This window comes from Morchella sextelata (genome assembly GCF_020137385.1).
Source record: "Morchella sextelata strain SCLS chromosome Unknown scls_20, whole genome shotgun sequence".
In the NCBI taxonomy this organism is placed as follows: Eukaryota; Fungi; Ascomycota; class Pezizomycetes; order Pezizales; family Morchellaceae; genus Morchella; species Morchella sextelata.
This window is the reverse complement of record NW_025408635.1, coordinates 1,334,185-1,356,721: the sequence shown is the minus strand read 5'-3', so window position 1 is coordinate 1,356,721 and position 22,537 is coordinate 1,334,185. Positions and strand designations below refer to the sequence as shown.

The 22,537-nt window shown below is 49.2% G+C and overlaps 8 protein-coding genes across 8 annotated transcripts; 3 read left to right on the top strand and 5 right to left on the bottom strand.

The window, feature by feature from the left end:
• Positions 1 to 374: 374 nt before the first annotated feature.
• On the bottom strand, positions 375 to 3,713 carry H6S33_006557 (uncharacterized protein; the record flags this gene model as incomplete). Its single annotated transcript, XM_044837920.1, has 1 exon — positions 375 to 3,713. The coding sequence occupies one exon, from the start codon at positions 3,711 to 3,713 to the stop codon at positions 375 to 377; it is 3,339 nt and encodes a 1,112-aa protein (XP_044690084.1).
• A 74-nt stretch (positions 3,714 to 3,787) lies between these two features.
• On the bottom strand, positions 3,788 to 5,017 carry H6S33_006556 (uncharacterized protein; the record flags this gene model as incomplete). Its single annotated transcript, XM_044837919.1, has 1 exon — positions 3,788 to 5,017. One exon carries the CDS (start codon positions 5,015 to 5,017, stop codon positions 3,788 to 3,790), a length of 1,230 nt encoding a protein of 409 aa, XP_044690083.1.
• A 1,437-nt stretch (positions 5,018 to 6,454) lies between these two features.
• On the bottom strand, positions 6,455 to 8,934 carry H6S33_006555 (uncharacterized protein; the record flags this gene model as incomplete). The annotated part of the gene is made up of 1 exon (XM_044837918.1): positions 6,455 to 8,934. A coding segment is annotated over one exon (2,480 nt), but the record flags the coding sequence as incomplete, so codon positions are not given.
• Positions 8,935 to 9,317: 383 nt separating this feature from the next.
• H6S33_006554 (uncharacterized protein) lies at positions 9,318 to 12,159 on the bottom strand (the record flags this gene model as incomplete). The annotated part of the gene is made up of 3 exons (XM_044837917.1): positions 9,318 to 9,453; positions 9,534 to 11,369; positions 11,422 to 12,159. Coding segments are annotated over 3 exons (2,710 nt in total), but the record flags the coding sequence as incomplete, so codon positions are not given.
• Positions 12,160 to 12,505: 346 nt separating this feature from the next.
• H6S33_006553 (uncharacterized protein) lies at positions 12,506 to 14,365 on the top strand (the record flags this gene model as incomplete). Its single annotated transcript, XM_044837916.1, has 3 exons — positions 12,506 to 12,508; positions 12,566 to 13,197; positions 13,267 to 14,365. 3 exons carry the CDS (start codon positions 12,506 to 12,508, stop codon positions 14,363 to 14,365), a joined length of 1,734 nt encoding a protein of 577 aa, XP_044690080.1.
• A 421-nt stretch (positions 14,366 to 14,786) lies between these two features.
• Positions 14,787 to 17,283, top strand: H6S33_006552 (uncharacterized protein; the record flags this gene model as incomplete). The annotated part of the gene is made up of 8 exons (XM_044837915.1): positions 14,787 to 15,592; positions 15,616 to 16,057; positions 16,114 to 16,287; positions 16,339 to 16,444; positions 16,526 to 16,567; positions 16,620 to 16,714; positions 16,774 to 16,975; positions 17,180 to 17,283. 8 exons carry the CDS (start codon positions 14,787 to 14,789, stop codon positions 17,281 to 17,283), a joined length of 1,971 nt encoding a protein of 656 aa, XP_044690079.1.
• Positions 17,284 to 19,328: 2,045 nt separating this feature from the next.
• H6S33_006551 (uncharacterized protein) lies at positions 19,329 to 19,944 on the bottom strand (the record flags this gene model as incomplete). Its single annotated transcript, XM_044837914.1, has 2 exons — positions 19,329 to 19,549; positions 19,602 to 19,944. The coding sequence occupies 2 exons, from the start codon at positions 19,942 to 19,944 to the stop codon at positions 19,329 to 19,331; spliced, it is 564 nt and encodes a 187-aa protein (XP_044690078.1).
• Positions 19,945 to 20,243: 299 nt separating this feature from the next.
• Positions 20,244 to 21,905, top strand: H6S33_006550 (uncharacterized protein; the record flags this gene model as incomplete). The annotated part of the gene is made up of 1 exon (XM_044837913.1): positions 20,244 to 21,905. The coding sequence occupies one exon, from the start codon at positions 20,244 to 20,246 to the stop codon at positions 21,903 to 21,905; it is 1,662 nt and encodes a 553-aa protein (XP_044690077.1).
• Positions 21,906 to 22,537: the final 632 nt, after the last annotated feature.

Here is a 22,537-nt window from a genome sequence, read left to right as displayed (position 1 = left end):
GAAAGAAGAAAAGAGAGAAAACAAACAAAAGCACAAAACAACGCCCCCTTATATATCCAACCATAGTCCAATGATGACTAATACTTCCGCGTAACAGAAACTAAAAGAACATAACAGAAATCCTCATTACAAATCCTAATCCCACTACACAATACCTCCTTATCTCGTACCAATCTATTATCTAGCCGAAATACATAGTTGCTGTTACAGACCACGCCCCCCTCTAAGGCCTACCTCCTGGTAGGCTTAGGTTTCTCTGGATAACGCTCGTGGAATCGTTTAACAATATTAGGTGAATGCTCAAGGTCCGATAGTGGTTGCCAGGAGGCTTCGTCATATCCGGTATATCGTACCAAGTACTCAAACCTTCCTCTTCATTTCCTCGAATCCAAAATATCTTCAACTTCCCACTCTTCCTCTCCTTCGATCTCAACCGGAGGCGGTGGTGACTGTTGTTGTCCAGGTAAAGGATTACCTGCTTCGGGAGACAATAATGAGACATGAAATACTGGATGTATTTTCATCGACCGGGGAAGTTCCAATTCATAAGCATAGGGATTGACGATCCGCTTAATGCTATAGGGTCCAATACGCTTCCAATCGAATTTCTTGGAAGGCCGCTTCGTTAGAATATGGCGTGTCGATAGGAAAACTTTATCTCTCAAATTGTAGCGAGGGGCTGGAGTTCGATTCGCATTGGCGGATTCTTCTTGTATTCTTTGGGCTCGGAACATCTCGTCCTTTAGAAATCCCACTATCTTCTTCATCTCTCGTGCAATACTATTAGCTTGGTCTTCCGCAGTAGTTCTACCATGTTCTAAAAGGCCAAAGGTCATTCTTGGATTTCTTCCCGAGTTGGCATAAAACGGGGAGACCTTTGTTGTTTCGGAGGCATGATTGTTTGTCGCAAATTCAGCCATTGGTAACATTCGAGCCCAATCGTCCTGTTGGTAGGAAACATAGCTTCGGAGGTACTGTTCCATCACGGCATTGATCCTTTCCGTTTGTCCATCTGTTTGGGGATGGAATGCGGTAGAGAATTTTGGTGATATTTCTAGACGATTACAAAGCGACTTCCAGAATTCTGCAACGAACTGTGTTCCTCGATCAGATACAATAGTATCTGGTAGTCCATGTAGCTTCCAAACATTATCGATATATAGCCTCGCCACTTCCCTCGAATCCACTTCTTTGGTTGTTGGTATCAAATGTCGCATTTTGGTTAACCTATCAACCACGACCAAGATTGCATCATATCCCTCACTCTCAGGAAGATCGGTAACAAAATCCATTGACACATCCGTCCATGGTCCATCAGGTATTGGCATTGGACGCAGTACTCCATAAGGTGCATTTCGAGGCGCCTTGCTACGAGTACATACATTGCAATTCCTAACATATTGATCGACGTATCTTCGCATCTGTGGCCAATAATATTCTCGATTTAGGAGTTCTAAGGTCTTTGCTCTCCCTGGATGGCCTGCCGATAGTTTGTCATGGTGTTCTTTTAGGATCCTCAGCCGAAGATCATTGTCCTCTGGTACATATAATACGCCTCGATAAAGTAGCCGACCGTTGTTGTCTTCCGTGCATTCGGCAAGCGAAATTTTATTCGAGTGGCGAACGCCGTTCCGAAGCATAGCGAGGATCTTATTTGGGAAACTATCAACTTGGTAAGCTTTTGAAAATAACTCCTCTACAGTAGACGCTCCTTCAGCGGATTCATTTGACAAAGAACCCGCGAACAAACTTAGCTTGGTATCCAAATTTTTTCGCTTCAAAATCACTTGACTCTGATGCGTCAACCGTTCATCCCCCTCTTTAGGTAGGTCACCTGACCTTCTAGTCAATGCATCTGGTTTCGCTCCTTGTTTTCCTGGTCGAAATTGTATAACAAAATCGAAGCGTGAAAGGAATTCGGACCAACGGGCTTGTCGACGATTTAACAATTTTGTTGTCATAAAATATTCAAGATTCCTATGGTCGCTAAAAACTTCAATTGGGAATTGAGCTCCCTCTAGGTGATGTCGCCATTCTTCAAAGCATCGTATGATTGCTAAAAGTTCTTTATCATAGATTTCATAGTTGCATTCTGCAGGAGAATGTTTTTTGGAGAAGAAAGCGACTGGATGTAGGATTCCTTCATCATCACGTTGAGATAGGATTCCTGCTGAAACATAATCAGATGCATCGGTTTCTATCACAATTCTCCGATCCGGATCAAAATGAACTAGTGTCGGTGCCGTTGTAAACATCTTTTTTAAAGTTTGAAATGCTTCCTCCCTATCATCCGTCCATTCGAATTTAACGTTTTTCTTTGTCAAGGCTGTAAGTGGAGCAACAATTTTCGAATATCCGAGAATGAATCGTCGATAGAAACTTGCAAATCCTAGAAATACTTGAACATCATGAAGGCTCATCGGTGTAGACCATTCCAAAACATCAATAACTTTCTTTGGGTCCATTCTATTTCCATTCGGGGTAAGGATTAAGCCAAGATATTTCGTCTCTTGAACCATAAATTCACATTTTTCAGGTCTAAAGTGAACATGATTCTCATCAAGTACCTTTAAAACCTTTCGAAGGTGTTCTTTATGTTCTGATAGAGTCTCGGAGTAGATAAGGATATCGTCTAAGTATGCCGTTACGAATTGATCGAGATAGGGACGTAAGATATCATTGATCCAATGTTGAAATGTAGCAGGGGCATTAGCTAATCCAAACGGCATTACTGTATATTCGAAATGTCCATATCGAGTCCGGAATGCCGTTTTCCATTCATCCCCCTCCGCTATTCTGATCTGATTATATCCCCAACGTAAATCCAATTTGGTATAGTATTGTGCTCTTGACAACTTGGCTAGGGTTTCCTTTAACAATGGTAACGGATATCGATTTTTGATTGTAATTGCATTTAGTCCTCGATAATCGACACAAAGTCGAAGGGTTCCATCAATTTTCTTCACAAACAGTATAGGTGCTCCCGCTGGTGATTCACTAGCCCGAATGAATCCTTTAGGTAAATTTTCATCAAGATATTCCCGTAGTGCTTTCAACTCGATTTGAGACAGTCCATATATGGGTCCATATGGTGGTCGTTTGCCTTCTTCTAATACTATTTCGATATCATGAGATGGCCGATGTGGTGGAAGAATTGAAGCGTCATATTCTTCGAACATATGGAGACGATGGTGAAACTCCTTCGGTACTAGCTCTTCAATGTTGATAGTAGATTTTTCAGTTGCTGAAACGATAATTGTATGGTGTTCCGGTAAAGGAATCGAAATGCCATGAACAATAACCGCAGTTCCACTAAGTGAACAGTATTGACAACAGTTCCGAGAGTCAAAAATAAGTAGATTTTCTTTTGGTCGAATTGTAACACCATGACGTCGCATCCAAGGTATCCCCATTACGATTGGATAGTGTCCTAACTTCGTCACAAAACATGGCGCAATTTCCCGATGATCATGAATGTCTAGCGAGACATCGACAATATGGGTAATTTTTCCTGATTTGATAGGTCTTCCGTCTATAACGTCTACATGGCGAGGTATTTTAAGGGGGGTCATTGTAAGATTGTTGTGGCGTGCAAAAGATTCGTCAATGAAAGCGTATCCTGATGCTCCGGTATCAATAAGAGCGTAGGTGGGGATGAAAGAATTTTTATTCTGTGAAATCGAACAAGTTACTACAAGTTGGTTTCCATCCATTTCCTCCTCTGATACCGAAAAACCAGAAATACACATCCTAGAAAAATCCTTAAACGGTCCCTGAGCTAAGCCACTTAGTGCAGGGACAAATCTTTTGCCGACTCATTATCGCTTCCATCATTTTCCTCCACCGTCAATGCTGCTCCCCTCATCACAGGTCTTCTTGGTTGATTTCCAGTTGCCCTCGCTTGGGGGCAATCCCTAACCATATGTCCAACACCTCCGCAATAAAAACATCGGCCCTCAACTAAGCGGGCATTTCTTTCGGCAGGGGAGGGGCGACGCCGTCCTCCAGACAGATCCATTGGTACATCACCTCCCGGGCGGGACGAGGGATGACTTTCCGTAGCAGGTACATTAGCGATTGGGGCGGTAGCACGGGGAGCAGGAACAGGATTTGCTGGTGGGGGACGAGGGGTCGGGGTAGTAGTAACATTCCAAAGCTTTTTACTTCCTCGTTTAGCTTCCGCCGCACGACGACGATTATCCAACCGTTGTAAAAGTGTCGCACAAGCATCTACCGTTGCAGGAGTGTCATGGTGTATCATTGATTCATCGAGTTCCCCATTAATACCTTCCATCAAAGCCTCAATCCGAGAGGCTTCATCCATACCCGACTCAGCAGCATATCGTTGAAACTCGGCGAAATAGTCGGCGAACGTTCGATTTCGTTGACGGATGTTCCGGAGGTTCCTCCTAGCCGTGCGCATCCGATCGGGGTCCCCAAAAGCAGTATCCAAAATCTCATAAAACCGTATCATTGAAGGCAAGGTAATACCTCCTTCCCCGACATACTGTAAAAACTGATTGGCAGCAACGCCTTCCAATCTGCTGAATGCATAGGATAATTTAGACTGTAGGGTGGGATAGCGATCAGCATTTCCCAATAGCTTGATTTTCATTTGTTGCTTGAATAGGTGTAGTCTTTCTCGATCACGATCTCCCCTGAACACCTCAGGATCCGGAAGCTTCTCTGACCGATAGGTAGTATCTGTAGCGAGTGGTACTGGGGGTGCAGGTGGAGCATTGTCCTCGACGGGTGCTCCCTGAGGGGCAACACCTTGAACAGCAGTTTGTTGGGCTCGGGCAGCAGCAAGATCTCGTTCAAACATTCTTCTCGCCCTCTCAGCCTCTGCTTCTACCTCTTGTAAATCCGTTGCATATTGAGCAAGACCATGTTGACACTGTTGGAGAAGCGCATAGGCTTCAGTCCCAACAACTTCATCAACCTGTGGATGTGCTCGGAAAAGGGCTTGGAGGCTATTGCTGAGTTGTTGATAATCGATAGGTGCATGTTCCGACATTGTTAAACTATGGTGTTGTATTGGTTGGCGATAGAGGACGCAACCTACGTATAACGTGGGTCTATGGGCAAAGGACTATAATGCCAAGGAATACAACCGAAGCGAGTACGTAGTAGAAGGGATTCGTGACTATGGACTATAAGGTGGTTCAATCCTGATCCGAGATCCAAGATGAGCCCTATGACGTAGCGTAGAACAAAAGTAATATTCGTGGAATAAATACAGAAGAAGAAGAAGAAATTTATATTGCTTAGAAGCCGAAGCTTATCGCACACCTAACTACCCGACTACAACCTCCACCGACTAACCCGAAAGCAAAACAAAGTACAAAAACTAACTACCGCAGCTACAAGAACTACGTACATAAATAAAAGTAAACGACGCACGAAGAGGGCGCAAATAACAAGTGGTACAGGTAAGCAGAATCTAAGCGACAACAAAGAAACCTCCCCGTAGTAAGAATGAACCCCAAACTTCTCCGTCAACTACATAAGCGAGCACAATCCTAAACGTAGTGTTCAATCGAAACGATATCATTACCAACGTTCCCGGTGTCATATCTGTGGACAAACCTTAACAGGACTGGGAAACCACGCGCACGAAGGCAGGAGAGGCCAACCGCCGCAGCGTCAGGGTGGAAGCAAGGGGGGTGGTGTAAGAGTGGGTCCTCAGGCGTCTGGTTGTCAGGCAGCGAGGAGTTAAGGAGTGGTGACCGGTAGGTCAAGTAAGAATGGGTGGGGTCGTCGGTCCCTGGAGCAACGGCTAAAGACTGTGCCCGAGTCGTAATTGAAGTAGTGTCCTCTGGAGGGGACATGCAAAAAGGGTTGAGCCGAAGGCTCAGTATGTATGGGGGTCGCAATCGAAAGTGCCGACCGTGTTGTGTTGAGGGTGGTCTCGGAGACCGGTTGGGTTGGGGTGAGGGGAGCGGGCCGCCTCGGGTAAAAAGTGGGTGGCCTGGTTAAGGCCGATAAAGAGGGGTAAGGTCACGGGACCTCGGGTAAAAAATTTGACGATGGTTTCGCGACCGAAGGTCGCTAACTTCGCGGGCTGTCGAGTGCTTTGGCAGTAGGTTCTCGCTGACTAGAGATTACTGACAGTGTGCGTACCCGACGTATGGGATCACTCGTGCGATGAGCGAAAGTAAGGAGGGGGAACGACCGTCTGGCGGTGGCCGTCGTTTTGGCGAGGGGTGAACGGTGGACGCGACCCGTGAGGGCACCGAACGAACAAAGAATGGGGGGTGTCGAGCGAGGGAAGTTCAGGGACCGAAGCAATTCGAGAATCAGTATAACTCCATCTCGGGGGGGAAGAAATCCATCGCGAGCCAGAGGCGAGCGAATGAATGCAGAGGTTGCGTAAAGAAAGAAGAAAAGAGAGAAAACAAACAAAAGCACAAAACAACGCCCCCTTATATATCCAACCATAGTCCAATGATGACTAATACTTCCGCGTAACAGAAACTAAAAGAACATAACAGAAATCCTCATTACAAATCCTAATCCCACTACACAATACCTCCTTATCTCGTACCAATCTATTATCTAGCCGAAATACATAGTTGCTGTTACAGGTGAGAACGTTTGCGCCATAGGTAAGCATGGGTCTTATCACTAGGGTGGCGGCCTTTTGGCAGTTGCGGGAGGAGAGGCCTTTGCCTGCGGATGAGAAGCGTTGGATAAGGCCGAAGGCCGACCTTGCTGAGGCTAGTCTCCTTAGGAAGTGGGTGTTGGGGTTAAAAGAGGGGGAGAGCCAGAAGCCCACCCATCTGACTTGGTACCCGGGTTGGAATTCTTGTCCGTCTAGGAGGATTGGGGTGTGGCAGGTCGGGGATTTGTCTCTTGGTGTTCGCCAGTGCATTAACTCTGTTTTTGCTACTGAGAAGGAAACATTTTGAGGCGTGGCCAGGGCTGTTAGCGTTTGGTAGTGATTCTGAAGGATGGTAATGTTTTGCTGGTATGATGTTGAGCCGACTGTGATGGCGAAGTCGTCCACGTATGAGAGGGTGAGTCCAGGGGATGGGTCGTAGTTGTGGAGGAAATTGACGTAGATGACGAAGAGAAGGGGGGAGATGGGGGAACCTTGGGGCACCCCTACTTGAACTGGAGTGGGGATCTTCGGGGAGCCTTTAAACAGGAGGGTGATGTGCCTGTCGGAGAGGAAGGATAGGGTCCAGTTGATTATGTATAGGGGGACTGATTTGGCGGCGAGGAGGGGGGCAAGGGTTTGTTTAAGAACATGGTCGAAGCCCCCTTTGATGTGGAGGAAGAGGGTGGAGACTTTCAGCTTAGCTAGCTGCATTGCTTTCGTCTCATGTATTAGCGTAGTAACGGCGTCGGCTGTAGAGAGGCCGGCGATAGAACCGCATTGGTGGGGGTGGATAAGGCCTGTGGCGGTTGCGATCTTTGCAAGGCGAAGTGTGACGATCTTTTCCAGAATTTTGGAGAAGGTTTGAAGGAGGACGATAATTCTGTACGCCGCGGGGGAGGAGTAGTCGGACTTTCCTGGTTTTGCAAGTATAACACCGTTGGCTCTTTTGAGAGAGAGGGGGTGGTATCCATGCGCGAGGAGTGGGTTGAGGAGGGAGGTTATGATGAGGGGGTTTGCCTTATGGATTTTCTTCCAGACACTGTATGGGATTGTGTCTGGGCCTGATGCTGAGAGATTGGAGGTTGTTTTCAAGACGTTTTGGACTTCCTCAGGGGTTATGGGTGTCACGTCTTGGTAGTTGATGGGTGGTGGTGATGGTGTTTCTGTTCTAGGTGGGAAGAAGGCGTTGATTAGGTTCTTATTGAGGAGGGTGGGTGTGGGTGAGTTTGGGAGTGAGGGGACACGGTCTTCCATCTTTGATGCCATTTTCTTCAGTCTCCAGAGGTCCTGGGACCTGGCGTTGGAAACGAATGAGTTCCAGTGCTCTTGCTTTGCTTGTTTTATTGCATTGAAGTAGGCATTTTTGGCGGCTTTCATTTCGAAAGGGGGCGCTCTGCCTTTCCTGTATGCTCTGTGTACTGTGTGGAAGATGGTTCGGAGTTGGGTGAGGTTCCCTGTCCACCATGGTTTTGACCACTGGGAGATCGTTTTCATTGGCGTGTGTGACTTTATAAGGTCTGTAAGAGCGGTGAGGGATTTTTCAAACCAATCATCTACCATGGCGGGCATGGGGCATGGGGGGATTGTGGTTTGTTTGAGTTCGTCGGTGAGGGGGGGCCCGTTTGTTCGCTTCCAATTGGGGGTTCGATATGGGGTGAAGTCTGCTGACGGGAGTGACATTGAGATGGCGATGATTCGATGATCGGATCCTGACGTGTTTGATAGGGGGGTGCATTTCCTGACTAGAGCGTTGGCCTGGGGGTTGGCGAAAGCGAGGTCTATCACGCTATGCCTTTTATTGGGGTCAGGGGATAGTCTGGTGTGAATGCCTGGGGTATTTAGGAGTAGGAACCCAAAGCGGGTTGCTGTGTCGAAGTAGGGCTGTGAGAGGCGGAGTTCTCGCTGGGAGAGGGAGCGGAGAGGGTCGGCGGAGGGGGAGTGGATATTAAAATCTCCTAAGATTAGGCGTGGGTTATCGGATGTACTAAAGATACTTGGAGGGCTTAGCGACCGGGTGGCGTTGTCCAGTTGTCTATTATATAGACTGGTTATCGTAACAGTTAAGTGGGTATTTATGCTTGTTTTACAGAAGAGATTGACGGAAACGATATCTCCTCTGTGCGATGGAAGGGCAGCGAAGGAATTCTTATCAAGGATGTTGGTATTAAGGTAGATGCATGAGGATATTTTATCATCTGCTCTGACGGGTGAGGGGCAAAGGAGTGTAAAGGACGGCACTGGGGGGGGTTTCCCATTATGGAGGGGGGGTTCTTGAATTGCGATTATGTGGGCTTGGTGGGTTATTGGGATCGAAAAGAGTGTGAGGAGCACTTGGTTGCATCAGCAAGCTACCGGGTGTCTCCGGAGACTTCTGCTAGTCTCCGGAGACCGCTGCCAAGGCGCGTTCTCTCCTCACACCTCCCATGCATCCTCGTGTCTCGCTTACCCGCTTGAACCTCCGGAGGCGCCCTGTACTCTCTGGATGCTCTCCGGAGACGTCAATCAGGGGCTCCGCACGGCCCAACAAGCACTTGCCAGGGCTCACTGAGCCTTTCGAAAGCTATCACGTTCTTTTTTCATGGCGGCGCGCTTTCATTCAACGGGCCTAAAATGTTCCGCGAGCCTTCTTTTATTCTATTCTATACATGTATCTATCTACCGCACCCTATATATGAAACTCGTTCCATGTTTTTAAATCGATTCTAGTATTTACTAGCCATTGGCCTTTCTCTACTTGAAACAAATGGGCCATTCCCAAGATGCTTCGTATATTCACTACCCAAAACCTTTGTCGGGAGCGCCTCCCGACTCTCAGAAGGCCATGCGAGCCTTCCGGAAGGCCCTTGTCCCTAGCCTCCAGCAGTTCAACAAGGGCAAGTTGATATGTCTTCCTTGTAGTACTATCACGTAGCTGGAACATTGCCCGTACATTCCCCGGTAATCTCCCCTGAAAGGCACCCCACGGTTCTGTAGTGTCCATTCTTATCCACGCCCAGTCGTTTCGTATCGCCCGCTTCCTAAATAGTGCTTCACCTGTACACCTTATATTATGAATCTCGTGACTCTCTGGATTTTGAAAAACCGATACTGGGACCTGTAGGCATTTAAAACATCTCACGGGATATTCAAGAAGGCTCAATAAGCCCTCTTCACTCCGGCCTAGCCCTTCGCCGTATTCCGACACCGCTCTTGCCAGTACTGTTCTATTAAAGTTGATAGAATCCGCGATATCCGATAACCTAGTAGGGCTAGTATCTAATGCGGCCAACTTGGGTTTCGGAGAACCCTCCCCTTTGTTTTTCACCCTTTGCCGGTCGTCATTGTTGAAGATGTCTATCATGCATCGCAGACTCTCCCGATGGCTCCCGAAGCCTTCGTAATGTTCTGGAAGAGAAAGAACGACATCTTTCAGATTTAATACCCGTATTTCCATTGCCATACGCCTCGAGTGGAAATCGAGAATTTGAACGGTCGCGTCGACCTTGTTTGAGGCTGCGTAGGCCTTCTTTATTTGTTGTTTATGGGCGAGCTCGCTGACATCTGTTGAAAACATTGGTATATTCCCAAAGCGCTCCACATGATCTCTAAAGTGTGATAGTAGGTGCATCTTAATGAAATTGAAATGAGAACCCTTGCGAATCTCCTCCAGCTCCTCCAGGCCTCTTTCAAGGCTTACGGGGCCTTCTAGTGCCCTTGTCCGATCTTTCGCATCTTTCTTAGTGCGTTTATAGGCCCTAAATTCCAGAAACACATCCTTGTGTTTATGGAACTCTTCGAGGTATCCCTGTAGATATTCTAGCGTCTCCCTGGTGTGCGTTGTGTATTGTGCCATTAGATTGAAATCAATTAGAGCTCTTACACACTTCAACGCTCTCCCGAAATCCCTCTTCAACGCCGCTGGGGGTTTCCAAAGAGCCACGGCAAAGGCTCCTAACACTATCCGACCAAGATGTCGCATTTCTTTACCTTGCCATTGAGTGGTTGCGCGATATGACTTGTTAGGTACAGCGAGCCCTGGATAAGGCCCAACAGACGCCCAGGCTTGATCAAATTCCTCTAGCCGTTTGTGCTTCTTCAGAAACAATTGAACCCAACCCATCATATGTTTTAATAGTCCCAAATAAAGATTATGCAAGATATCCGGCTTGTGAAGGTCGTACACATTGACCCTCGGCAAGGCCCAGAAGGCATTGTACATAGTCTTAATGCACTTCGATACCAGGTACTCCACAGGTGTGTTATCGGAGGTATCCATCTTATACCTCTCGGCCATTTCCATATATCTCTCTTGAATCCGAAGCGCACCTTGTTGAAGGCCTCCAAGGCCTTTGAAATCAACTTCGCACCTTGGGCAGGCATGATTATTGATGTTTAGTAATGCGGCGTGCTCTGGATGATCAGCAATCCATGCGCATAGTATTGGATAACATAATCGCTCGAACCCATCCGCACATGGTATCAATTCCCCGCTCTGCCCAGGGCTCCGGAGGCCATCGAGAATATCTCCGAGGACCTTGTGAAGAGCCATCTGGCTCTGCCGACGCAGTTCATCTGCACGTGCCCCCACCCCTAACTTCGGTGGAACAGGTAGTAGTGCTAGTAATACCATCGCGTAATTTGAGGGCTTATTTCGGGTTTCCGACGTTATATTTCCAATGGTCAAATAAACAGGCCAAGCCTTTTTATCACCACTGAAATTTGTTAGGTGGGTGCCATCCGATGCGCAAATCACTGGTACGACCGTTGATCCCTCTGGCAGGGTATTCTTAATATCCATTAGCGAAGGCTCAGTAGGCATTTATGAGGGCTTTAAAAACCTGCATCTCCCACCACCAGTCCGCCGTGTGCATTTCCCCATACATCCGTTCTCCCATCTCATTATACTCCATCGTTGGAGCATACACCAAAGACTCCCTGAATGCACGCTGCCCCAAAAGGAATCGTACTATTGCCATAGGATCGCGGTAGTAGTAAGGGACCACCTCTCCACCTATTTCAACCCCTGAGTGCACCCAGCCCTCTGTCCCAAGACCGTCCCTAGAAGACATCTCATCAAGACAGCGTGCAAAGCCCCTACCAGTTGTGTAGGAGCCTTTTGGAAGGCTAGCGGAGCGAAAATAATCGTCTATTTGCCCTTGGGACACCCCAGACCGTAGGAACCAACGTGATAATTTGAATTCCTCTGCGGACTGTAGCGGGCTCCATGGGCTTCTGAGAAAGCTCTCTGTCACCTCGTTATATCCTGGTGTCGGGAAAAGGGCTTCACCTGCGCCCTCATATATCGTAGTGGCTAGGTTAAACAGTGGACGTCCAGAGTCTAAATCACAACTCGGTTCGTCGGATTCGGATTCGGATTCGTGACGCTCCGCCAAATCCCAGTCCTCATTGTGCTCTCCTAGGCCGCCGTGAAGGCTCCCCAAGGCTTCTTCGCGTGGCTGTGAGAGCTGTGTATTATACCATTCAGCTGCCTGTCCCGAATGCTCTTTCGCCAGATGTCGATCAAAACTTCCAGGGCTCGAGTAGGTTCGTATGCAAAATGGACAACGAGATCTCATTGTTGATATTAGACGTTGGTAAGGCTCCTCAGGCCTTTGGAACCGCTCATAGGGAATGCATCATGGGCCTCCTCCGACGCGAGCTCTTGGCACCAACGCCAAGAGCCAGCACTAAGCTCGTCTTCTATGTTGTACCAACACAATGATACCAACATAATGAGTGAGATATCATCTAATAGATGACGTAGCGAGGTTTGATGCACTATCATACATGTATATAAGCTCCATTGAACCTCCATACGGCTCCAGGAGCTTTCAAGAATCCTATCTAGGCCCACGAATCTACCTATAGTTGAATACAATACCAATCTGCCTTTCAAGATATCCATCCTCACCTACATATAAAATGGTTAGATCCCCTGTGTCTAATCTCTATCAGAATCATCATTGACATCTAGATACACAGCCACCACTACACCCTCGTGATTCATCCGCCGATTCAAATTGGGAAGCCCCATCAAGCCCTGAAGAAGGCCCGACCCCAACCTTCAAACAAAAACACCCTGTTAAACCTAACCAAAATCGTTTACTGGAAGCTGAATCAGGCGTTAACCAAAGTTGCGATAACGAAGAAGTCCTGCCAAGCCCTCCGAAAGAGCATTCAGACTTTGAAGTTTGCGCTACACCAGAGGAAACACCGTATACTAGGCATTCTTCCCCCGAGCTCGGTGTACCTTCTGGGGAGATCCTCAGAGCCACTATATCCAACCGCGATCGATTATCATCCCCCAAATCTCTTGACGCCCAGTTACAGGAAGATTCCACAGACGGGAGAGAGCAAGATTCTCCAGAGCCCAGACAGAATCCCTCGAAGGCTCCAGCACGCACAAAGAAGGCTTATCACGCCTCCAAGAAGCGTCGGCTTATATTCAAGGAAGGCACTCCAACACCTCGAGAAATGCCTCAAAGAGGAAGACAACCAGCGGCGTTCAAATGCACCACAATTGCAGAGGTGAGGCGGGTGCTGCAGCTTACTGGGAAGGACGCCCTCTACAAGGCTCTGCGCACCGACTTGGGGGACGAGATGATTAGGCTAGGGTGGGTTAACAAGATAACCTCTGGAGAAGGTTTATACAATCATTTAGTTACCTACCTAATCGACCACAGGGCTATCAACGCCTTGAAGCCTACGTTCGCACGGAAGGCTTCAGAGGACTCCAAGAAGATAGCAGCAGCCCTGAACTTTCTTATTGTTGATCGAACCCAGAAGTCCAGCAGAACACACAGCCGTGTAGAGCGCGCACTAGACAATATAGAGGCCCCAGAAGACCCTGCACAAGGCTCGCCTGAGGATCCTTGGAAGGAATTGGGAATCGCACCTAGACCTGCAATAACTATCCATGTTATTGACCCGGTGAAGACTCGAGCCTCAAGAAGCGCTGTCTACCGTCACTACGACTGGTTCGGTCCAGCTTCCCTACCCCCCTCACTTGCCGTCCTCCGGGATGTTAGCTTGCAAGAGTTAACAAAGGTTGCGATGAAGCGTGTGCCAAGGCCCCCCGTAGGCACCCCCGAGAGGGCCATCCGAGCCTTCTATGGAGCCATCAATAATCCTCCGCCCCGGGGCGCCAATGCGTATCCGCAAAACCCGGAATATTGCCGTATTGGTGACGCCGATGAGTTGGAGGCCTGGCTCAAAACCAGTGAGGCAAAACCATTGAGAGTTTGCGCGGTGCTCCATAGGCCCGCCGCACTGCTTAGGGGGGCTTCTCACAGGGCTCAAACCCCCCCTCCCGATGGGTGGGATGACTTGACACCGGATGATCTGATTCCGGCCGAACTTGAGGCGGACAAAGAAATCTTCCAATTCGCAGATCGAGTGAATAAGAAAGGTTTGCAATTTCCTATTCCCACTCAAGATAGAGATTTTCAAGTAATATTGGCCGTCCTCCACGAGCGTATTGAGAGGTTTCAAACGCTCGGGAGAAGGCTCAATAGGCATTATAGACGGCGCTTCCCTAATGGCATTACCTTTGATTCTTGCCATTACGATTGTACTCGCTTTTGGACTGTTGCTGACAGAAACCACCTGTTCAGAGCGAATAACGGCGTAGGGGGAGATAGGCATGATCAAGCCGAAGAGGACGAAGAGGACGAAGAAGACGAAGAGGAAGAGGAAGAGGAAGAGGAAGAGGAAGAAGACGATGACGACGATGAGGAACCGGACAATGAGGACGATGAGGACTATGTGGACGATCTAGCCTAGGTTAATCAAGGCCTATTATGGGGCTCGGAAGGCTCGTTGGGGGTATCAAAGCGCACAGAAGGCTCATTGGATGATTATCAAGTTGGGGGGGTATACCTAGCCTCTTAAGCTTATTTCTTTTTTTTTTTTTCGTTGGGTGTTGAAGCATGTTTTATTTTTCGAGAGGCAGTTGTTATCCTACTATAGATTAGCGTGATATGTTGGTAATTATATAGCTCGAATTCAGACTAGTGAGATTTTAGCGAGCCATTGAAAAGGCTTCTAAAGCCTTTAGCTCCGATCGGAATAGCTATATCAGGTTAGAGTATTCATCGCCAAGAGACAAAGCAAACCCAGTAATGGTGTTATATAGTAGAGGCCCCAAGGGCCTTCTTCAAGGCTTTCGAGATGCCTCTTCTGCTCCACTACCACCACAGCCAGCATGCCTCCCAGACCAAAATCACAGAAACGCCCAGTTCCCGATGGACTCAATCAGCGTGCCCCAATCTCGGCTTCTGTTAGTAAACGCTTACGGGGTGCAATGAGTGTTTCCAGTGCGGCCAGCTCTTTCAATTCTATAAACTCTATAGTTTCTGGATCGACAACAGAGGCGGACACAGATATTGGTAACGGCCCACCGAGCCTTGTAGAGAGCTTCAGTAGCTATCCCGAGGACCAAGCAGTGGAGGAATACTCCTCACGTGGGTGGGTCGGACTTGACGATCATCCAGAGGAAGATGACGCTGCTTTGGAGATCTATGAAGATGACTACGACTATGTGGATGACTATGAGGATGAGTATGAACCTGGAGATGAGAATCTCGCACCTCCAAACTCTCCACCACCAATACCAGCTCCCCGACCAGCACCAAGGCCCCTCTCTGAACGTAGGCCCTCTCCCCCACCATTACAAAGGCCCCCCCCCCCAGAACGAATACAATCTCAGGCTCCCCCACCATTACAAAGGCCCCCCCCCCCAGAACGAATACAATCTCAGGCTCCCCCACCATTACAAAGGCCCCCCCCCCCAGAGCGAATACCATCTCAGGCTCCCCCAGAACGAAGACATTTCCAGGCTCCCCCAAACCAGGGATCACGGCTCGGGAAAAGAGTGGCAGAGGCTCCTGTGGCCTCCGCCAGGGCTCTTGTGGCCTCCCGTAAGAGATCAAGTAGGCCAGTAGAAGAAGCAATTGCTTCTTCTTCTGTTCCGGTGAAAATAACGCAGGTATTTGCTCACTATACTCTCTGGTTTGTCTATACTGATCGTACAGGTATGGCAATCGTCATGCAGTTAATCCACCCAAACCGACGACGCAACGGGACCCCCGGAAGGCGTCGCAAGCCATCGAGAGACCTTCCTTTACATCTCCAAGTTCCTCGATTCGTTCGTCAAGCACCTTACGACCTGAGCGTGAGCTTGATAGTACACCACCGGCTTCGCATTCATATCGTACCCCTCCGGCTACCCAATATTGTGGTTCCCCTCTTGTGCATGAGACACCTGGGCCGGAGTCACTTGGCGGATCGGATTGCAAGTTGCCAGATTACAAGCCGATAGTTAAACAAGCCGGAGAGCTTCTTGGGCGTTATACACTGCTTGAGGAGCCTTGGCCACAACCTGACTCTCTTGTGGTTAATATTCGAAGATTTTGGGCAGAAGCAAACGATTATTTTAATACAAGCTTAAATCTGACCAAAAGTGCGAGAGGAGAGGTGAGTACTTTTAGAGCCTTCCATAAGGCTCAGAGAGCCCTTGCTTATACGACTAGGTTCAAATTGTATGTTCACGAGTGAGATCACACCTTGTTTATGCCATCAAAGACTATATGGCGAGGGGCTTGCTGTATGGGATGAAGGAGCTTCATACAGCGGATTCAAGAGCCACGAAAGTCAATTATCTACTCGAAAAGGACCGTTTCATTAGTGATCCTGAGAACTATTCGGTAAGCATTTCTTTTTTGGTTAGCCTTTGAGAAGGCTCTAACAGACTTCAGACAGGCCGCCGGCACTTCTGGGCTCCAGAAATCGTGGACGTGATATTTCTGAAGTATTACAAAGGCGACAAGATGCGTGGTGCAAAGGATCCTGATTTCGGCGATGGTATTTCTCCGGCATTCATATGCCTAGTCTGTACCGGAATCTGGTTTGTCCTCCGATGTTGGACGACTGGGAATTACATAGAAGGTTTGCACTTCAACCCGAGCCAGAATACGGATATCATGTGTAAGGCGTCTCCAGCCCTGTGAAAGGCTCCTGCTGACTTGTGAATGTCAAGTAATGTATTCTAGGATGATGGATACATGGAAGAAGAGAAGTGCACAGAACCAAATGGGCACTCTAGAAGTGATACGAGAAACGATTGGAGAGAAGGTCCGCATCCCAGCCCAGTTACACATGGTGCTGCACGTACTAATATTCTTACAATATAGATTGAGGAATTACGAGGGCCCAAAGAGGTGATATCAAAGGTTGGTCAGAAGGAAGACGATGAGGCGTTGGCAGCAGATATCGCGGCGTGGAGGGCTGCAAAGGCCCGTCGCAAGGCTCAGGGAGTTAGAGCTACAGTAGAGAATAGCGATGTGGACAACAATGCCGTGCCACTAGGGCTAGGTGAAAGGGTAGAGGGGCTCGGTGAAGGGGTAGACGTTACACCAACGGCTTCTGAAGCCTAGCCAAGGGCGTAGGAGGCATAAGCGGTAGGAGTTGCTATTTGGATATGGATGGAAAAATCATTGTATTTTCTTTACGGTCTATCAGAATTTTTGTATGCTATTAAAATATTATTTGTTTGGGTTGGGTTACTAAGTCCCATTGAGCCTTCTAAGCATCCCCTAGGAGGTTCTCCTGAGCCCTCAGGAGAGGGAACGGATGCTCAGGAGAGTGTAGGAGAGCTTGCTGAGCCCTCGGGAGGGTATGGGAGGGGTGGTGAGTTTTCTTAGTGGCTCAGGAGAGTGTGGGAGAGCTTGCGGAGTCCTCGGGAGGGTATGGGAGGGGTGGTGAGTTTTCTTAGTGGCTCAGGAGAGTGTGGGAGAGCTTGCTGAGCCCTCAGGAGGGTATGGGAGGGGTGAAGAGTTTTCTTAGTGGCTCAGGAGAGTGTGGGAGAGCTTGCGGAGTCCTCGGGAGGGTATGGGAGGGGGTGGTGAGTTTTCTTAGTGGCTCAGGAGAGTGTAGGAGAGCTTGCTGAGACCTCGGGAGGGTGCATGAGGCTAGAAGAATCTTTTGGTGACTCAGGAGAGCCTGGGACGGCTCGCTTAGATGTCAGGAGGGTGTGGGAGGGGTGACTAGTATTTTTAGCGGCTCAGGAGAGCCTGGGAGGGCTCGCTTAACTCTCAGGAGGGCGTAGGAGGGGGTGACTAGTATTTTTAATAGCTCAGGAGAGCCTAGGACGGCTCGCTTAGCTCTCGGGAGGGCGTGGGATGGGTGACTAGTATTTTTAGTGGCTCAGGAGACTATAGGAGGGCTCGCCACACCCTCAAGAGGGCGTGTGAGAGGGTGACTAGTTTTTTAAGGGCTCGGGAGAGTATAGGAGGCCTTCCTGAGCCCTTCGGAGGGTATAGGAGGAGGTCAACGGTTTTTCTATAAGCTTAGGATAGTGTCTCAGTAAATTCGTATACGTGATTATCTTACTATACAATCACTGCCGGTATGGCATAGTGCTAGCCATTGTTAGGGGATAGGAATCGTCCTCCAGATAGCATCGGAGACGTCACTCGTTCTCGGGATGGCCTCCTGAGCCTTTCAAAGGGCTGTATCTGCTCTCGTGAGACCCTCCCGATAGCGCCCAATGCGTTCGGGAGGGCCTCGCGATAGCGCCCAATGCGTTCGGGAGGGCCTCGCGATAGCGCACAATGCGTTCGGGAGGGCCTCCCGAGCCATTGTGATGTCTCTGGAGGACTAGTCGGGTGCGCTACCTTCTCCGGAGAATTAAGGTTTGACGGGTATCTCCGGAGATCTCCCATGTCTCCCGCTTCTCCCAACAAGTTGGTACAGTTTGCTGATGTGCTGTTTGCGCAATTGTGCTGTATGATGCGGAGGAATGATGGGTCTTTTATTGTGTCCGTCATATTCTATGACTGGGGTGCGAGGGGGGCGGGTATGGCGGGTGTGGAGACTGTGTTTGCATTGGGGTCACTGGGGGTGGCAGCATCTTCTGGTGTGATGTCCATAGCCGTAGAGGGTTCCGCAGGGGGGGGAGGCGGTGTAGTCTTGTTGGGGTCTTTGTCGGACCTATTCTTATTGATGATGGCTATGTATGTGGGGCATGACTTAGAGTCGGCGGCGTGGTTGCCACCGCAGTTTGCGCATTTTGCTGGCGAGACTGCACAGCATGAGGGAGTCGGCTTTTGAAATCCGGGGCAGGTGTAGATTACACACCGGTGGCCTCGCCGGTCATGGTCTTTGGTGCAGATTGGGCATGTCACGAAGAGTTCTCGACATCCTTTAAGGGAGTGGCCGAATTTCCAGCATCTCGTGCATTGTGTTGTGGGTGAGGCTGACCACATGGGTACGCAGCGGCGAGGTCTGGAGTATAGGCGGATTGAGTCGCCAATTGAGGCGGCGTCAGTGGAGGAGACTGTGACTACAACGGTGGATGTGGCTTTCGCATTTCGGGAGGCGTCGTCCTTGTTCAGGAAGCGTGTGGCGATGGGGGTGATTCCGGAGGCTAGACTGAAGACTTCTGGGAAGGTACTGTCTAGAGTTTCTTTGTCTGGGATTGCGAAGAGTGGTATGCTGTGTATGGCGATATCGACATCTGTCGGGGCCGGGCGGAAGGTGGAGTATGGGTTTTCTGGGGTGCCTATTTTGTGGTTCACGACAGCGGTCATGGCTTCAAACCAGTGGGTGTAGGTAGAAGATGGGACGGTAGGTGGGGGGAGGACCGTAATAGTTCCTCTCGCACTGATTGAGACTGTAAGGGCTGTGACAGGTGCGACTTGTTTGCTGCGGGCGAGGAGCCGGCCGAATTCCACGGATAGTTCAGCTGCTACTTGCTCGGCCGCGTTAACGGGGGTGGCAGATGTCCTGGTGGCAAAGAAGCGGCGTTGGGATGCTGGGAAGGTTGTAGTGTTTTTCGAAGTCTGGGGGGGGGCCTGTGTCTTGTTACGTCCTCGCTTTGGGGCAGTTTCCCACTGTTGAAGGTTCTCCTGGGCTGCCTGTAGATAGGATTTGGCGGGGGCGTGGGCGTTTTGGTGTTGGGGGGTATTCCTAGCGTCCTGTTTGGGGGCTGGGTTTGGGGGGGGGGCGGGCTGGCGGGTACGTTGGGGGGGAGGGGTTGCAGCAGGGGGGGTGACTAGGCGACCTTCGATTCGCTCGAGGCGGTTGGTAATTGTCGTAGTCAGGTTGGAGTGTTTGGTCATGGCTTCTTCGAAGTCGTCCTTGAGTCCTTCGATCTGTCTTTGTAGGATGGCGTTTTGATTAACCATGCCCAGTAGGAGGGTGAGAAAAAGGCGTTCAGCGTGTGTAGTAGACTCCGCGCTGAGCAGCTCGGCGGCTTGGGTGGTGAGGACGTTGGAGTTGTTTAGGCCAGTGAGGTCTTCATCCAGCTCTCCGAACCTCAGGTGGGAGAGGATGTTGACCATTTCAGGGGGGGGGCTTGGCATTGTGGTGAGGATTGAAGTCTAAGTGGTAAAGACTTTTAGGCCTGTGTAACGTGGTTGCAGCACAATTTTTGGTGGTTATTTTCAAAAAATAAATAAATAGCGGGTTAGGAGGTGTGTGAAAATTCAAACGTGTTGGCACGATAAGTATCAATTCCATAGAATGCTTGTAACTCGATCACTAGCGCGCCTCGATATGGAGCGCTTGTGGCTGTGCAAAAGCCACACCTAACACCATCAGCCTAGCGCCTCAACATCTCTTGACTTGCAATGAGCAACCGCCTTCCCCAACCTGCGCACCAATGGCAATAATTGAACGTGCCTTTTCCTACGGCGGTATCCTCATCAGAACCTTTCAGCATGTCGACTCTCCCCCCACAGTCCCACAGCCGGCGTCCTCGGGGGCGCCTTCACCAGCATGGATCTCGGAGCAGCTCCCACCCCCGAAACGGCCTCGAACCAGAAAGAAGCGACAAACCAACCCTCCACAGACCCCCGTTCAACTCGATTTATCGTCGCTACTTACACCTGACACCACCACATCAGAGAGCGGAAGTCTACGAGATGCTGGGCCAAATCCATCATCAGCGTTGAAAGACCTGCCACATTACATCTCTCTGCTCACGCCCGTGGAGCTTCGCGCTATTCAAACGCGTAATCGCCGAGGGAAACAATGGATCCCACCGGAGTCAACGGTACGGAAAGAGCTCGTGAAATTAGGGAGAGGAATTAACGGGGAGACTGCGCCCGTCCACGCGAATAGATCCAAGGCTGCAGAGGCCCCGGTTCGGTACATGCAGGAGACAGGGCGTGCCACGGATATCGACCGCTTTGCTGTTAGTGGGGTATTAGGAGTTCCTAGCATGCAAGAGGAATCAATGTTGGACAATCTTGATGAGCAGTTCGTTGCAAGTGACCACGGCGCGATGGATGGGAGAATTGAATGGCTGGCCCCGAGAAGTGTTCTAGATAAGGACAGTAACAATGGGAATGGGATTTCGAGAGGATCTGGAAGAGGAAATGAATATATCCACCCTTCTCCAGCTCATGGAGTAACGTTACCATCACCAATACCGGTATCAACAAAAGATGACCAGCAAGGGCTGTATCTACCTCCTCTGTCCACTCACGTGACAAATAGTGAATCTACCAATAATACTCGAAGCCTAGTGGTCAAATTGTCACTACCAAGTACAGCTCAGAAGTCTCGAGTTCTACCTGCAGAGCCCGCCCCCACGCCGGTCCAAGCCAGTTCTATGGGTTCCCTTCGAACACAGACAACGACTCCAAATTTCGCAGCGGACTCAGCTCCCTCCGCTCAGCGTGGGCGGGGTCGTGGCCGCCCCCGCAAAAGTCTACATGCCATTGATATAACCCAAGAAGCGCAATTAATAGCTGCACCGCAATCATTGGCTCCATCGTTATCACCTACTGCACCACAACCCCCGACTGCTCCCAGTCCCGTACTGACATATACCCCATCACAATCTCCCCAGAAGCGGAAAAGGACGTCTTTATCTCCTGATCTCACCGATACCACAAAGCCCCCAACTCTCCATTTCCACTCAGTGCCCGAACTCCTCTCCCACTTCACATCCACGGTCACCTCATCATCATCAGGTTTCATCCCCCGGCCCGTAAGAGTATGCTACACGCTCCCAAAATCCGCACTGTCAGCATACGTTCATGAACCCGGAGACAAACAATACAAAGCCTTTGGCGTAGATCTTGTCGCCCAAATCTCAGTAATTGACAAATTTCAATGGCGGATCGCACACTCTCAATGGAGTATATCCAATGGCAAGCATACCCCAGGTGCCAGGTGGGTTTGTAATCTGAGTGAAGAGGGTTCTCGAGACCGTGGTTCAAGGGGCGGTGCACCGTCGGGGGTTGGGGTGAGGTCGGGTGGTTTTGGTGGTAAGTCCAATATCACGCCGGTAATGCCAGAAACTAATGAGTCCTAGATCCACCCGCACCCAAAACTCGCTATCCATGTAGTGGTTCAATATCATTGCGCTTCAGTGCAAATAAAGACATAGTTTCTTTCAAATACTCGCACCACGCTGTACACGCACCGCCCAAAGAGGATGATGTGCAAACAAAGCGAGTAAGGCTATATCAAAACTCACCCGGCGGCACATGGGGAGCTAGTGTACCCCCAGCGCAGAGCTTTTCAAACACATACATTGGAGTTGATGGAGGAGGAGGAGGAGGGCATATATGGGGAGTCAATCCTGGCGGCGGTGGTAATACAAACTTTTGAATTCTTTTTTTTTTTTTTCGCTACTTCTACATCGGGAAACACGAACATTTAATTACTCATGCGCTACAGATTGTCTTTTTATTTCTTGATGTTACGGGTGCTTTTATGCGATTTGTAAATTTGGGTTTGGCATTTTTTCTTCTGGGTTAGCTATGGAGTTCTGAAAATTCAACTACCTGTAAATTTATTCTTTCTGTTCATGATTCTGCGAGTCTGAATTCATTATTTATATAGACTGGGGACTGCTTGATTTCAACTCTGTGTAATCATCTGAAGATCTCATTTGAGGCTTTCTTATATATATATTTGTTTCGCATTCGGAATCATCCTTTG